This window comes from Brienomyrus brachyistius, chromosome 7 (genome assembly GCF_023856365.1).
Source record: "Brienomyrus brachyistius isolate T26 chromosome 7, BBRACH_0.4, whole genome shotgun sequence".
NCBI classification, from domain to species: Eukaryota; Metazoa; Chordata; class Actinopteri; order Osteoglossiformes; family Mormyridae; genus Brienomyrus; species Brienomyrus brachyistius.
This window is the reverse complement of record NC_064539.1, coordinates 11,827,218-11,843,072: the sequence shown is the minus strand read 5'-3', so window position 1 is coordinate 11,843,072 and position 15,855 is coordinate 11,827,218. Positions and strand designations below refer to the sequence as shown.

Sequence of the window (15,855 nt, the reverse complement as noted above, 5' to 3'; positions counted from 1 at the left end):
ACGGCTCGGGGTCTGACAGCACGCGGCCACATCCAGACGAGACAAGCCCCCTAACTGCAACATGACGGGGTGGGGGGGCCGGGGTACATTAACACCCCCCCCCATTCAATTTCCACATCTTAGTTCTGTTATCTTAAAGTTAAGCGTCAGGCAGCATCCTAACAGTGTTAATCGGTGTGTGCCGAGTGTTCGGCGTGTGGCGGCCGATTTCCCCGCCTGTGGACGGAGATGCAAAGGTGAGCTGAGGAGCGCGGGGCCATTACAGTGCGAACGGCGGGGAGCTAATGAAGGTCACGCAGAAATGTGCCAGCGTACCAGCTGGCTAATGGGCAGCCCGTGGTGGACAGATGCACAGCTGCCCGCGTTCACGCTCCCTGGCCACCTGGGATGGGCGGCGCGCTGGGGACGGCCGCGGTGGCCCCAGCACTTCCGTGAGAAGCAAAAAGGTATTATTCCTCACACTGTAAAGATGAAAAAATAATCTCTGCGTAACCCACCCCCCCCTGAAAATCTCCCCTTTGAGATGCTCTGACGAGGCCAACCAGCAAGATCAGGCGTAGTGGAGCAGCCCGACACGGGGGTTTTTAATCTACAGCAGACGGCTCTGGGGACCTGGCCGTCCCCCGCCTCGCTTCCGTCTGGCTGCCCAAACGGCTGAGGCTCATTCCCTCCATCGACGGCGGCATCCGAGTCTCTGCGGAGGCCTCTTTATCTATGACGGCTTCCTGGGCAATTCTGCTAAACGTCAGAGCCGTGGGTCAACAAAAAGTAACGCATGCAGACACAGGAAGCTGAAGCTCGGAGTCGGCATGTCAGGAGCCGGCCGTCGCTCTGGGAGGCTGCTGGCTGTGCTCGGTGGGACGGAAGTGTCCTGAAATGTGGCAGCCAGTGTCACTGTCCCCTTTTAAAGTGAAACAAAACGCTGAAACGTAAAGGTTATAAAAAAAAAAAGTGTCATAGATGTAAAAAGGCATCAGATTTAAAGAAAATGTCCATCGGTTCATTGGCGGCAGTGACATGTGGGTGGCGTTCCGCGCCGGTGTTGAAATAATCGTATCTCTCTTGCTGCAGCACCAAGGAGGACCAGTTCAGCGTGTCCATACAGCCGGCGGTGGGAGAGCTCTTCATGCCCGTCACCATGACGGAGCAGGACTTCTACAAGGAGCAAGGTGAGACCCCACCTGGACTACAGCCATTTTATAACAGATGGAGGTGCTCTCCAGTCTCAGAATGCCGGCACATCGCCGTTACGCCAACTGATTCCAGAGTGTGCAGCAGTGTTAGGTCACTGTCCAGCACACAGTGTGAACGCATGCTTTAGTAACACCTTGGATTGTTGTCAGGTTTTTGCTTTTCTTTACGTTTTTGCCAGGCGTATCTGGCTCCTGTGGTGAATGCCTGTTCACCATTGTGAAATATTTTTTTTCAGATGCCCTTTGAGGGCATCTGAAAGCTTGTCGCCCATATCCAACTTATTTTGAAGAGCACGTTCATCAAGTTGAGCTGTCTATGGACATCCATTCTTCAGAATGTCAAAATTCTTTAGGATATGAAGCCGAAGCCTTAAAGCATTTTTAAGTTGAGCTTATTAATTAGCTATTTTTAACTATGATAGGTGCACAGAAATAAGCTCAGGCATGGCTCAGTCTTTGACAGGCAAATGCAGTTTTTTTTCTTTTTAGTGTATTACAATCCTTGGGTTATCCCACACTCTTCCCTTTTTCATTTATTTGTGCGAACTTCTTATCCCTTTTTCCAAATAATCTTCGATACAGCTCTGAATTGGGCAATTTAAATCCGTTCAGAGCATCTCACAGTTCCCCGTCTTTCTCAGCGCTCCTAAACAAATGAACATTTTCCTCCTCGGCTCACAGAGTTCATTGCATCACATAGTAAATTTACCCCGTAACGGTGTCCCTCCTGGCCGGATCTTTCTCCGGACTGTAATAGCCCCGCGTCTGTTCTGCCAAACAGCTGTTGTAGGCCTCTCAAGCAATTCCCCCAACTTCAGGTCTCCATTTGGTCTTGGGCTTTCAGCCTCTAAGTTGAGGTGATGGGGTCTGTGAATGCACAAGCCCATCAAATTACCTCCCCCCACACACAGCCACCCACACACCTGCTCCTCATGTTTTCCTGGGAGCTGGGTGTTTTGATCAGACTTTCCCTGCCTCGCTGTGAGCCCCCCGGCCCCCTTCCTGCCCCCGCGGAGTCACGGCTGCAATTCGGGCCCCTCGTTCCTCCTCGGACCCAGTTGCCTGGGCCTCTCTTTCTTCTGCCACTTTCCCTCTACGGTTGTTGATTATTTGTCTGAATAAAAGTGGCAGCTGTGTGTTATGTTTAATAGAGCAGAAATGCTACTCAGAATAAAGCTATTTGAAAATTTGTTTATATGAAATATTTGTAAATATAGGCCAGTCTCTTGGCACTGCGGAATCGCCTCCCCCTGTCGTCCCGAATTCTCGTTTTGACGTTGGACCCACGGCTGGCGAACGCACCGCCTGGTCTCCCGGAACCCCCCCACCAGCCCGTCGGCCCCTTGCATTTCCAATGACGCCCGTTCTCTCTGAAATGAGGGCGGCTGGAGTGATGTCTTATCTCCGAGGTGGACCAGAGCGAGTCCTATCAGAATCCCCCCCCGCAACTCCCCAAGGGGGGCCAGCCACGGCAGAGAAGCTCAGGGTTTATTAGACTAGATGGTGGAAGATGGTCCGCTTGACTGCCTGTGCAGACCTGTGTTCGCCAGCTCCAATCTCCTGGGAAAGACCGGCCAAGACTGAGCCCGGGCTGCATGCGTATTGCCAAGCGAGTCCTGTCTTGATGCCCGAAGCGAGTCCAGTGTCACATGGAACCCAACCAGCAGCTCGGATTTGCACGGCCTTCTCTTAAATGCATCACTTATGAATACAAAAAAGGCTACTAGACTCTGATCTGCAGTTGGCCATTTGCATGTTTAAAATTCATTCTCTGTCTTGCCTTTTGGCAATATTAAAGTTGTCCTCCTCGCAGTTTTATCACTAGCCATAGCTATTTTTGAGAGGCAGACCGGTAGCTCCAAATCCTCCCCTGAATAGAAAAGCGTTTACCTTTTTTGGCCTTTTAACTACCTTAAGCAATCACATTTGATGTTAGTTAATTACAACGCTTTGGCCCCCCACTGCCAGCCACTTCTTTTCCAGCTCAGCAATCGAGACAATGCATTTGCTTACCGTGCCGCTCGCCTAAGTGTTCTCCTGCATGTAAATTAATCTTGATTCAGTTTACACTGTCATGCTGAGTGGTACAAATTGCCTATAGCGATAAAACAGCACAAGTATTTTTTTTTTTTTTTTTTTTTTAAAAAGGTAGATTGAACGTGTGCCTCAATTGATAGGATGTTACTTTGCTTTATGCCAATACATTAGGCGCAGATAATGAATCTTCTGTTCTGAAAAGCATGGTATAGTTGATTTTTAATTTTACTTCAATAGAGCGGTACCTTGTCTTTTAAAGCCCAAGTTAGACAAACCAGTAATGACAAGAGCGTTAAGGTTAAATATTAAGCAATGCATTCGCCCGCCTGAGTGCCATCCATCTTTCCATTTGCGGGAGCCTGACAAAAGTGCCGGTTTTGTGCAACATTTCCTTTAATTGCGCCGCCGGTGGAAAAACAGGCTTTTAACATAAACATAGTTACATTCATTATTCAGCGTTTGCTCTTCAATGGAGCTTAATGGATAAGGTTTAAGCTCTAAGTGAGGTGCACAAATCTTTTGCCGAAGCCGTACCGGCCCCCGGCACTGTCTAAAAGCCACCCGCTGCAGAGTCTGAAAGTGGCGGCCCGCTGCCGCGCACCATGCCCCCCCCAGCCGCCCTTTTCTTCTGTTTGAGGGAATTAATAGGCTTCTTAAGCATCCCATCATGCCATTCCACGGTACTGTTTTCAGTTTTATTTTCACACCCCCCCCCCCCAGTTTGTAGAGGCACATTTTTGCCCCCCCCCCCCCCCCCCAGTCACTTTGATCACATTATAAAGAAACCAAAAATAAAAAAGTACAAATTAGGTGAAGTAACCCTGATATTTTTAATGCCATGCATTTTAAGCAAACTTTTTGAGTTGCCAGCGCAGGAACAAATCACGTGCATAATTAATGTTCACTTTTCTTTGTTCTCAGCTACTTATTTTTCTTTTTTCTTGCCCTGATCTGTGATGATCAGATGAGTAGTTATACAAAGTATGAACAGATTTAATGGTTTTGACGTTTCTTTCTTTTTTTCTTTCTGACCCACCACTATAAAATGATAATGGACACAATTTCAATGCAGTTTGTTTCTTTTGAGTCTCTCGTTTTATTTTCCGGCTTAGTTTGAATGTTGTTGCATAAAAAGATTTTTATACTAATTTGATAAAAAATGGTGTAAAATTATTGAATACAGAAGGCTTTACCAGGACGCTTATTAGGTAAAGCCATCTTTTTTAAAAAAAATTGGTCTTGTATATGGATTACAGTAGTCTTGCAAAAGACTTTATGATTATATTTTAAAAACTTCTGTATCTGATTAGTCAGGTGATATGGCTTTAAATAAGATGGGCTGAATGAGGTAATGTTTTTTTTTTTTAAACTCACTTTAGGTATATCTTTTATAATAAATGCTTTTATAGAGGTCTGGTTTATTTTAGCATGTGGCGTTATAATACCCCCAAAAAAAGTTTTATAGGGAACAGCAACCATGCAAAAACCCCTTGAATTAGGCAGTTATTCTCAGTTTTATTACTGAAAATGTTTCTCTGGGAACTGAAATGTTACCTTTTCTTATCACACTCCATTGGGAGATAATTCAAATCTATCACTATGCTTAAATTTCTGAAAATGAATCAGAGAAGGTTATGAAGGTCTGTGTTCATCACTGATTGCTGAATAATTCTCCTGCGAGCAGGGAAATTGACTGGGATGAACGAGAGTTCGACAACCGTCACCGTGAGCCCTGAGAGTACATCTGCGCAGATCATCACCAGGAAAGTCGTGTGTGTGGCCAACATGGGGGTGGTGCCCACCAGCCAGACCAACGTCCACAGGTAGGCCTCCCTCACGTCACATAGCACTAATGTGCTCAAAACAACTCAAAGCATTTTAACCTATTTCAGTAAGTAGGGTTCCTAGAAAAACTTACATGCTAAGAGTTCACTTGTGTCTGGTTTTCTGTTAAACTGTGGAGCACAAATGAGATGTGTTTGTGTCCTAGTTTTCTCTTATTGGAGCCCCACCCCATGTGATTCAATTACTGCTAATGACGATATTGTAAACCACTGCCAGTCATATATTGTTCATTGGTTGATTTTGAGGTTCTCCAAAGCATCTGTAACAGGCTATTCTTCTCACTGGAATGAATTCCGTTCCCTTAAGTGTGCACCTTGCAGATGCTATGTTGAGTACAGTATCATCTGCCCTTATAGACTGCCGATTTGGTCTCGTTCACCTGTGTGAGACTGTAGCTATTGGGTTACCCTACCCGATGATGGATACCCATGCTTCCTGCCAAAATAGTGAGAATAATGTAACATGAAAAACCTCCATCTTCTCCATCGCTTTGATGGATGACTCGCCGACATTTTTAGCTTAAAAAAACTGTCCAATAGAACATTCCGGAATTGCCTCCCCAGTTACTCGGTAAGATATGCTGGGCAAATGTTTGAAAACGCTTGTGCATGTAATTAGTGTACACAGTATGTGCTAATTAGTTTCCTCCTCTGCCATGCATATATGAACATCTGATGGATAATTACACCTCATTCTCTCTCACTCTTGCTCTCACACACGGCCTCCTTTTTTATACCCCAATTGCTCCATAACCTAAATGATTGCTCATTAATAATAATTATACTAAAAAGGTTGATAGTAAAAAGAGGATTTTTTTTCGTGTTTGGAACATTACTACTGAATCCTTTCTGAACGTGCAGGCCTATTGTACGATGCAGAAAGCAAAGTAGTGTTTCATAAGTATGTCAACAAGAGTCTAATGCTAACTGCAAACACAATGGAAAAGCAATCAGCCACACGTGCAGAAAAACGGCACCTCAGCAAATAGTTGGGCGACAGTCGTACTATAATTTGATTATACGATTGCATATGGAATAACCTTGGGAGGCGCAAACCAAGGACGCGTAGAGAATATGTAGAAATCGATGATGGGGAATGAGAAGGTGCTCTTTGCAAAGCCTCGTATTTCATTTTTAATAACCAGCAGTACAAATTGCTTCACGCCATCCATCTCTTCCCTGTATCCGATATGGAGAAAACATGCTGGTGGTTCAGGGGTGAAGTCGGGAGGGTCTCTGCTGGGGTCTTGTGGTAGTTATGTTAGAGGAGAGGGCCTGTATGGTCTGAGTACTGAGAACTTGGTATTTGCCATTTGCATAAGCACAGGTACATTGGAATGCTTAGCTGGGGGTTTAAGGGCCTTGCTCAAGGGGCCACAGATGTGGTTATTCTGCCGAGGCCAGGACTCAAACCGCCGACCTTCTGATCAAGGGTATAGAGGCTCAACCCACTCAGGCACTTCAATGTTGAAGGGTGCTAGGTCACAGTACTCGGTGCGTACTAGCTCACCATGCCTTCCTTTTTGGGTTGCATCAGCCTGTGTCTGTCAGTCTGTCTCATAACAGCAAGATTTTTTATGTGCTTGCACTCATACTCGTAGAAATGGTGAAATAAAGCACAGATTTCATTTGTTTGAAAAACTGAGCCAGAAAAGTCTTCACTGTGCTTATGTGGATGTCTGTCAACGTCCCAAAGTCAAAACACACCGAAACCAACTATCAGTTAAAGGAACAATCAATTGAAATGTTTTGGCTTATAGGGATTTAATATTTAGGAATTTCTGTAGAAAGGTTTTTATCTTTAATATCCCAATGACAGTGAGGAAACACATGATGTAGCTAATTCGGAAGATAATAGTGATGATTGTGCGCAGTCTGATAGGCTTAGGAGATGCTTTGTGGTTAAGAAGGTAAAATATGAGAAATGCGAGATGATAAAATGACATTTACAACATAACAGTATGGCTTCCACAGAAATGACGCACGTCTTCTGCAGCGCTTTGGGCTGATGCGGCTGGATAGGGGGGACAAAGTGTTAGGGCACCGGTGCAGCACCGTGCCCATGGAGAGGTGATTGATCCAGTCGGCTGTGGACCCCGAGTGCTGATTGCACAGGTCGCTCTCTATTACCGGCTAAATGAAGGACCTCCATCAATTTGCATCCCTCTGAAGAGGAGCTACGTAAAGAAGGTGCAGCCCGGCCAGGTGCAGGGAAATCCCAGGGGAGCGGCTCTGACGCGCTGCTTCGATGAGCTGCTTCCTGGGGCCTTCGCTTCACTGTCAGGCACTGCAGTTAGCTCTGCGTTATAACTCTGGCTGGTGCTGGACCCTTTTTGTATTGTAATCTGTTAAATTTTCTGCGGCTCAATGAATATAATGATTTGTTGAATGTTCGATTCTTTGGAATTTTCGTTGAACTCAGGTACAGCGCTGCCCGAATTTGCATTACTTTCATTCTTAGTTGCTTTTCTCAGCTATTCCATGTATTGCGCTGCAGGTAGGAATCATCCCCAGAGCTGGTACCGCTCCCCCCCCCCCGAGCCCTGAGGAGCCAACTTGCTGGCTATGAACATGTGTCCTTAACCACTCCCTTTAAAGCTGGAATGATTCTGAAATATAAATGGGGTGATCTTGACTCTCAGCATTGTCTTCAGCTGGTGGTGGCCAGGGGGCTGTTTGTTTACTGAAGGCTGGTTGTGGGGAATGAGGCTGGGGCTGCGACACTGGCGGGAGCTGACCCTGTGGTGGGGGCAGCGAAGGTCTTGGAGGTGGGAGATTGTTGTGTCATTGTATATTATTACATGTGTTCTGTCACATGACCAAGAGTGGAAAGGGAGGGAAATGTGTATTTAAAAAATGGTTAAAATGTAGCTATGCTAAATGAATGTCTTTAAGCCTAAAGGGACTTCAAAAGGGCCAAAGGAACCCAGAAAATTATTTTGGTGTTTAGTTTTCAGCACAACTCTGCCACCCCCACACATATTGAAGTCGGCCATGTAAATGTCTAAGGCCAGCAATTCTCTGCTTCGCCACTAGGAGACAGCACTGCTTTTTCTAAGTCTTAACGTAGAAAATAGGGTTAGAAAAGCCATAAATTGATTTGCGAAATGGAAGTCGGTAACAAATCGGTGTTTTTTTTTTTTTTTTTTTTTTTTAAATAAAAAAAGATTTATTACTGACTTCCATTTCGCAAATCAAGTTTTCAAAACACTTTGTTTAAAAAAAAAAAAAAAAAAACTTTGGATGAATTTTTGCAGACATATATTTGGAATCAAGAAAAATATGAATGTCCAGTTCAGGTTTGTCTAGGAGAACCTCATATAGATTTAGTGTAAACGGTTACATTGACAGTTTAGGTTGTATAAGATTTCTAAAGTTTTATGTATACAAATATTTTTATTTAATTTATGTAGAAGTTGAGGTAATCTAAAGCTTTGTTTTATTTTTAATGAAATGTCCCTAATAACAAGCTAATAGCGTCTGCTGCTATCCAAGGAGGGAATGTTCTAGAAACGCATGTTACACCCCTTCAGCAGAATCTAATTTAATCATTTAGTCCACTGCGTTTATTGTTCATATTATTAAACAATTTACCATTCATAAGAACAGCACCTCCTAGCCACACTCCAAGTCTCCTGCACTTAAGCATGCTGGCCTGGCTCCACCCCTCGAGCCTCCGTCCCTGGTCACTTCCTCTCTCTGTCTGCATTATTGCAGGTCCTTTCTGCTTCTAGCTATTTGTGTGCAGTCGGAGCTGGGTGAAGTGCGTCCCGGAATCGGCGGCTTTCCTTAATCGGACCGCCTTTAATTGAAGATTTCATGTCGAGTGTTCTGCCGACTGGGTCCATGTCAGAATCGAAAGGGCAGGGGCCTGAGCAAAGCACCAAGCCTCGTTGCTCTGGGTTTATCAGGCATACTGAGAATTCTGGAATGTGTAGTTGATCTGATATCGGCCTATTTATTCCCAATCAATGTTAAGACTGCCCCTTATTTGATTTGGCCAGTATGACACATTGACTAAGTAAGAAGCTCTCAAATTCCAATGATTGAGATAAGCTCTGGGTCCCGCATGGCTTATTAGAAAGGTACAACGCACATCAGAGAGAGATGCAACATGTACATCATACAAAGTTTTATAAAATATGATGGTTCGGATCCTTTTCTGTTTTTCTCAATATTTGTCAGTGATCTGTGCAGTGTTACATGAAAGGGTCTTTTGTTCAAGCTTTGGTATTTGTGTGATTTATCATCTGTGTGTTAAAACTTATCTTTATATTTAAAGCAAAAAAGCAGATGTCATATATGTATGTACTGTTTGTTGAATCATTTATAATCTGATTAGATGTGGATTTTTTTTCTCCATGTCCAAAGGACTCTCTAGAGATGCTATCTTTTAAACCAAGCTCCACCGAAGTTTGTTGACACGCGACACCAGCCTGACTGGTCCAGCTCATCATGACTTTAACATAATCCCTTTTCGGCAAGACAGAAAAGCTGTTTGCTCTGGAGGAGGGCACCTCTTCGTCTTTTTTTTTTTGTTACGGTGAAAGGAAGCAGATGGCAGTGAAAGTGGTTTACATAAAGAGACCCTAAAGTAATTGGGAATCAGCGCAAGCTTTACGAATCGATAGCTATGCACCTCCCAAAGTCAGGCGGCCACAGTTCGTGTTTTCATGCCTCCCAATTAAATCCCCACCTAGCTGCACCCCAAAGCATCCTGAAGAATACCAATGTGCCAGTGAGAGATTATCAAGCAAGATCTCATCTTTGCCTCATTGTGGATGGCTTTAACATCTGGGGAAAGAGGGATGTGGTTGGCTAGTGTTGGCTTAGCAAAGCAGACTTTTAGAATGCTTTCCACTTTGCCCTTTGCTGCAGATTTAGGAGTTACACTTTCAAAATCTTGACATGCATGTCACTGGAGAAAATGAGTTGCAGTGAGAATAATGAGTTTCCCCCTCATGTTATTTTGAAGATGTGAATATCACTCTGTATGCATTCTGTGTAAGAATTAGCACACGCGCACACACACAGTGCAAGAGAGACTAATCAGCCATTTACTCCTTTTAGTATATAAACAAGACCAAGTTTTTGGACCCCTCGAGAACACCTAAAACGTTGTGGGTATGTTTGCTTTTGGGCGATACGATATGGTATGTGCCTGTTTTTGAGAGATCAATGATATTTGAAGCCACGTGTGCTTAAATCACTCAATTTGTAGCATGTTGGTTCCTGTTTACGACATTTTCATAATTTTTTGATTATAGGATTTGCATCATGTTTTACACCCGCGACATGGATCACCTCTACCGCCCAGCGGAGGGGCTCCGTCTGAAGGTCCTAGCTTCATCTCCCATGTTAGCGCAGAGCTGTAGGTGGAGAGGGGCTTTCATTTCCACACCTGGAGGGGAGCGCAAGGATGCCCGGTGTGAAAAGTGCATTTGATATGTCACCGCGGGGCTTTTTGCGGGCCTGTCAGCCGTCGGTTTATTTAAACAGCCGAGGACTGCGAAACACGGAAAGCAATGATTCATGGCGAGGTCCCCGTGTAAATGCATCACAGATACGCCTGCTGTCCACCAAGGTCGTGTTCCGTAGTGGAAAAATGGCAGCCTCGGTCTCCTGTAATTGTAGAACACATGACAGATTTATATCTTGAACCACTGTTTTTTTTTTTTTTAATGATTTAGAAGTCTAATGGATATGTCCCAGTGCGTATTTGTGCTAAAATTTAGGAACAAACAATTAAAAAAAAGAAGTAATGATAGATAATAAACCTAGTTATATTAGGTCACGTTTTTGTATGTAGCTCTGTGTTCTCTAGTTTGTAACGGTGCAGTTTAAGCATCAAACTATCACCGGTTATTACATCGTTAATATGGAATTGTAATTATTGCACAGTTGTTAGTGCTCTGCTTAGTATTAGTATCATTAGTAACTGTAAGTGTCCACTGGGGGCTTCCTGTGATTTCTGACGCTCCCCGCGTGTCATCATGCTGGTTAGCTGCTGTTGTCCCGAGTATATGACGCGGAGGCTAATGCACTTTTTATTGCACCCAAGTGGTTTGTTGTACCCCAGGCTACAGGAGCAGGCATCTAAATCTGAACATCCGTGTTAACGTGCTAGCCCTAAGGCTAGGGCCATGAAGCGTACCGGCGGGATTCAGGACCCTTGCCTTTTAGCCGTACGATAGCCCCCGTGGGAGGCTGCCTCTGGACAGCCTCCAGCAATGTCCCCCGGGTCACCTCTCATGTTTGGGGGGGGGGGGGGGGGGGCGATACGTCTACGTCAGTTTTGCACCCTGGCCCACAGCCCGGGGGCAGGCCAGGGCCAGGACCGTGATGAGCTTTGTCATCTTTGTCGTTGTGAACACCTTGAGGCTTGCAGCAACATTCAAACCAACCTTCTCCTGATCCCAGTCCAGCAGCACATTACAGTGCTCATTGTGCTCATGTTTTTGCATTTTTAATTTTTTTTTCTGCTATGATGCCACATATCTTACTTTTTTCACTATATGTTCAGTATAAAGTATGCTCTTTTTAGCAGCCCATATTAGGCTTCTTTAATTTCCATGGTTTCTACCAGAAACCTGAGAGAGAACAGTGAGAAGTGTCCGCACCTCTAAGGGGGGGGGGGGGGTGGCGGCAATTTGCTATTTATGTGCCAATGTATGTCTGTAGATATTACCTGATGGGCCAAATGGTGTAGCTCCCGGCGAAGAGGTCAAGTTAATGACCTGTCCCATGTTAAATAAATGGATCTATTGCTGCCTCGGTGTGATTAATGTGCTTTTAATAAATCAGCTGATATAAGCCATTTATAAAACGTTTGTCCGTACATTTCTTTTTAGATGCCTCCATTGAGATGTTCCTTAACCCTTCTGGGCCAGGGGGTGGGGATGTTTTTTGTCTTTTAATTTATGTGTTACTGCTAGATTAAAGCATTGTCTGTTTTGTGTAAAGGCCACTGCAGGATATTGTTCTGGAGTTAGATGCCAGTTAGATGGTGTATGATCATTGTGAATGCAGAGCAAAATGACACTTCTGTTTAATGTGAAATTTAGACTGGGGGGGGGGAGAATAACAGCCTGCATAAGCCCTGTGGTGGGATTTGCTTACTTTATTTAAAGACCAGATCTAATATAGTAATTTTATTAATAAGGCAGCCTGCTTCCACCCCTGGTGTAATTGTTTCAGTGCTGCAGGTATTCCTGCCCCCCCAAGCAGGCCCCTCCACTCACCGCACCATCGAGTAACACTATCAAGCATGTTGATGTAATTAAAAGAGGGATGAGGAGAAAAAGGAATTACTCCTCATTTCAAGAGAAGCTGCTTCCTGCTTAAGTGGCTAATATTTTAATTAAGTCTGGAGATAAGTTTTTGGAGTATCTGGTGATAAAGTCCTTCTTTTCTGTTGATGGTAATTAAGCGGGTCCCCCGGGGCCCGGCGGCGGGATGTGCGCTAATTGTTCGACATGAGACACTGTCCAGTTGGTTGGCTGCTGAATGGGCCCCCAGCACTGAGGGGCCCCGGTGCCCATTGTGGGCCTTTGTCAGGGCTAACCAGGGGCCTATTGTGGCCAAAGATGTCGCGCAAATTGAGGCAGATGGCCCCAATTCAGACACGTGGCATTCAGCAGTCCCGGGAGTGTACAGGGGGGCGGGAGCGCGCGAGCGGGGGTGGGGCCGTCCTGTAAAAAGAGGGTCGCCCCAGGTCGGGGACCCGCTTGGCACTTGTTAGCATCCTCAATGGGCCCCATGTGTGCCCGTTCGCCTCTGCTGTGGTGTTGCCAAGTAACCGGACAGGGAGCGTTATGCCTGCTCCCTCAGGAGGGGTGCACCAACCCCCCCCCACCGCCCCCATGCACCACCCCCTTCCCGACTTGGCCCCAGTTCACCTCGCTCTGGGGCCAGCGTGAATGGGAACGATTGACAGGAGACTGCATCCAACCCCAAATGGCTTTTCAGTCAGCTGTGATAATGGACTGGCTGTTTTTTGTCTCTCTCACTTATTCTGGGTAATTAAGGGATTTCCAGTGTTTAGGAATTTGCCTGTTTCGGAGATATTGCACGTGAGGTATGGAATCAGGCGATAAACTATTGTCCCCATCGGACTGGATCCATTTCCTTAAATAAAAGAGTAATGCGGTTTGTCACTTTTAATCGGCGCTGGTATGGGGCAGTGTTACCCACATTAAGTCTTTCACGTTCATTAGCTTTGTCTGCGGGCTTGAGTGAAACCGGTAATTCCCAGTCAAAGGACAAAGGCTATGTGTTTGGCTGCAGTTTAACTGGTCTTATGTGTTATTAATCCCTGCTAATCCAAAGGGTTTAATTTGTTGTTAAGAGTCTTAGTCTTCTTGTGCACATACAAAGTACATAACCTTAATCCCGCTCTTCTGTCCTGTGCTTGCTTACTATAAGGCAGCAGTAGGTGCATAGATGTAAGAACATTTTGTTTGAATTGACTGAATCTCGCAAACACTGCTAAAAATGGAAAATCCCAGTCGAATATCTGTTGAAAAACATCATAAATGTTTCTTCTGTAATATGATGATAGTCGAAAATGGATTTCAGGACAATTACAGCTTTGGCGCCTTAAAAACAGAGAGAGATGGGTAACTGACTGCTTCTTGCTATTCATTGGCTATACTTCACTCCCTTACTGGACCCAGCTGCAACAAACTAATATAATTACTAATTTCCATAGTGATTACAAAACTGTAAAAATTCATCATGAGTTTGCGTCACTTAATATTTTTCAGATTCTGAAATCCAGAATATTTAGAACAAAGTAAGTTCAAAATGTGTAAAAATCCAATTATCCAGCGATGGAAACTCCCAGCGCAGGGTAATAATATGAATAGGCAGCCTTTGCGTGGCCTTCTTGTGCAATAGGTCCCTGCTGTTGCGGTGTGTCATCTGTCTTCCTGATGCCCCGGGTTGTAGCTGCTGGCCGATGTCACTGTGCCCCACACTGTCTGGCATCTTCACGCTGTCCAGTCATATCCAGAACCAAAGGGGGGCGCCGTCCTTTAAACAAAGTAACAACAAACGTGTGTGACTACACAGTTAAGTAGCATAAAGGGGATGCAAGAAACTAAACAAATAACCAAAGACATGTTAGAAATATTAAAAAGAAAAAAAGCCAGTAGTCAGTCAGCCTGGGTTTGTGTAAGATGTTGGCAAACAGTCCTGATTATTTCATTTCAGTGCTGCTGATTCTTCCACTGATTTGCTCCTGGATTTTTTTTCCTCCTGGAATGTGGTGCCTCCAAGAGTTCATCCAGCCTTAGGGTGCCCTGACCAGTTTTGTGCCCCCCTCCTCCGCAGGTTTGCTGCCAGGACTGCCAGCAGCGAGGCCCTGGTCCTGGCCACCGTCGAGCTGGAGGAGGCATCGGCTGCCAGGCTGCTGGTGAACACCGAGAAGACGGTGATTGGCTCCATGCTGCTACGGGATCTGAAGACCGCTCTGTCTCAGGGGTAGAGATCTCGCAGCTGGACCTCCAAGCCCGGCATGCTGCAAACATTTACCGCATTAAAGCCGCCATCTGGTGCTGCCCTCCGAGGAAAGAGAGAGCCGCCGGGAGGGGGGGGGAGAGCAGGAGAGGAGGGGGGACATGTCAAAACGGTGCTGGTGCCCCTCTAAACACTGCCTAAGTGCTGCCAAACCAGTGCCGCTCCTACCACACAAACACACACACACACACACACACCTATTAAGTAAGGCCAAGTTCTTCACTTTTATTCCAGTAAATTTGCTTCTCCTGTTTCCATGTGCACACAAGCACAGGCTCACCACTACAGAATAAAGACCACAGTTGTGGTGCAGAAATCAAACATCTGACTGACAGGAAGCTGAATTATTTTTCTTTCTCTATTATTTTACATTATATACAGAATTTTTGAGGAAATCTGCCTTAGAGTGCTCAATGCCAAAGGTTTGTGACGATACACCGTGGCATAACCTAATGAATCGGAGGGTCCCTAAGTTTGCCCCTCTGAGTGCCATCTCTGGATGAACAGACATGGCAGTTATCACTGACAATATTTAAGTGCCTCTCTGTGCAAGTAAAGGTATATTCTAATGACCAAAAAAACAGTATTTGTTGATTGTGTTCCTTATGATCCTAAATAAAGAGCATTAGTGATGAGCTCATTGTTTCTGGTTATTTTGGGAATGTGAGATCAATGAGAGTGTATCTAGGACCCTGTTAGTGGGATGCATGGGGGCAGCCATCACGCAGCTCCGCAGCCCAGAAACCACCAGCAGAGGAGACGTGCATTTTGGCATCTGCATTAGTGGGTGACGCCACATGTGCCCCTGTACTTCAGGCTGTGAAAAGGCCTCTTCTGCCTAGTCTTTCACTCACACATGGATTCTGGAATTTGACTGCTGATGACACGGTGAAGTTCTTTAAAAACCCTGACAGAAAGTGCCCCCCCCCTTCACCCCCGCTGATCTGTGTGTGATTTAACCTGTGTGCTGCTTACCCACGTGGCCGTCGGGACCCTCCTGCACCTTCCCACCGCCCGCTTAGAGCAGCCATTGCCGGATCGTCATCTTAGCGCTGTGTTTATTCAGACACAGCCAGGATCGCCAGTGAAGATGTTGCTATGCAGCCATTCATCACTGCGGCAACGCCTCCGGACCGGCTCACCGCGCCGCTCTCCGCGCTTCCAGCCGATGTTTTATAAAAGAATAACACATCAGCCTCCACGCGCACAGCCATTAATTTTCCCCCCAGGCCGCCTCTCCCGGTGTACGGCCCATGTCTCTC

General features: G+C 45.5%; 1 protein-coding gene across 1 annotated transcript in view; it reads left to right on the top strand.

Moving 5' to 3' along the window:
• ap3b1a (adaptor related protein complex 3 subunit beta 1a) overlaps positions 1-15,228 on the top strand; it is a 79,469-nt gene extending 64,241 nt beyond the window's left edge. Inside the window, exons 25-27 of the mRNA XM_049018647.1 lie at positions 1,072-1,169; positions 4,915-5,053; positions 14,408-15,228. Coding sequence (XP_048874604.1) covers positions 1,072-1,169; positions 4,915-5,053; positions 14,408-14,561 — 391 coding nt within the window. The 3' untranslated portion in view covers positions 14,562-15,228. The remainder of the gene's footprint in view (positions 1-1,071; positions 1,170-4,914; positions 5,054-14,407) is intronic.
• The last annotated feature ends 627 nt before the right edge of the window (positions 15,229-15,855 follow it).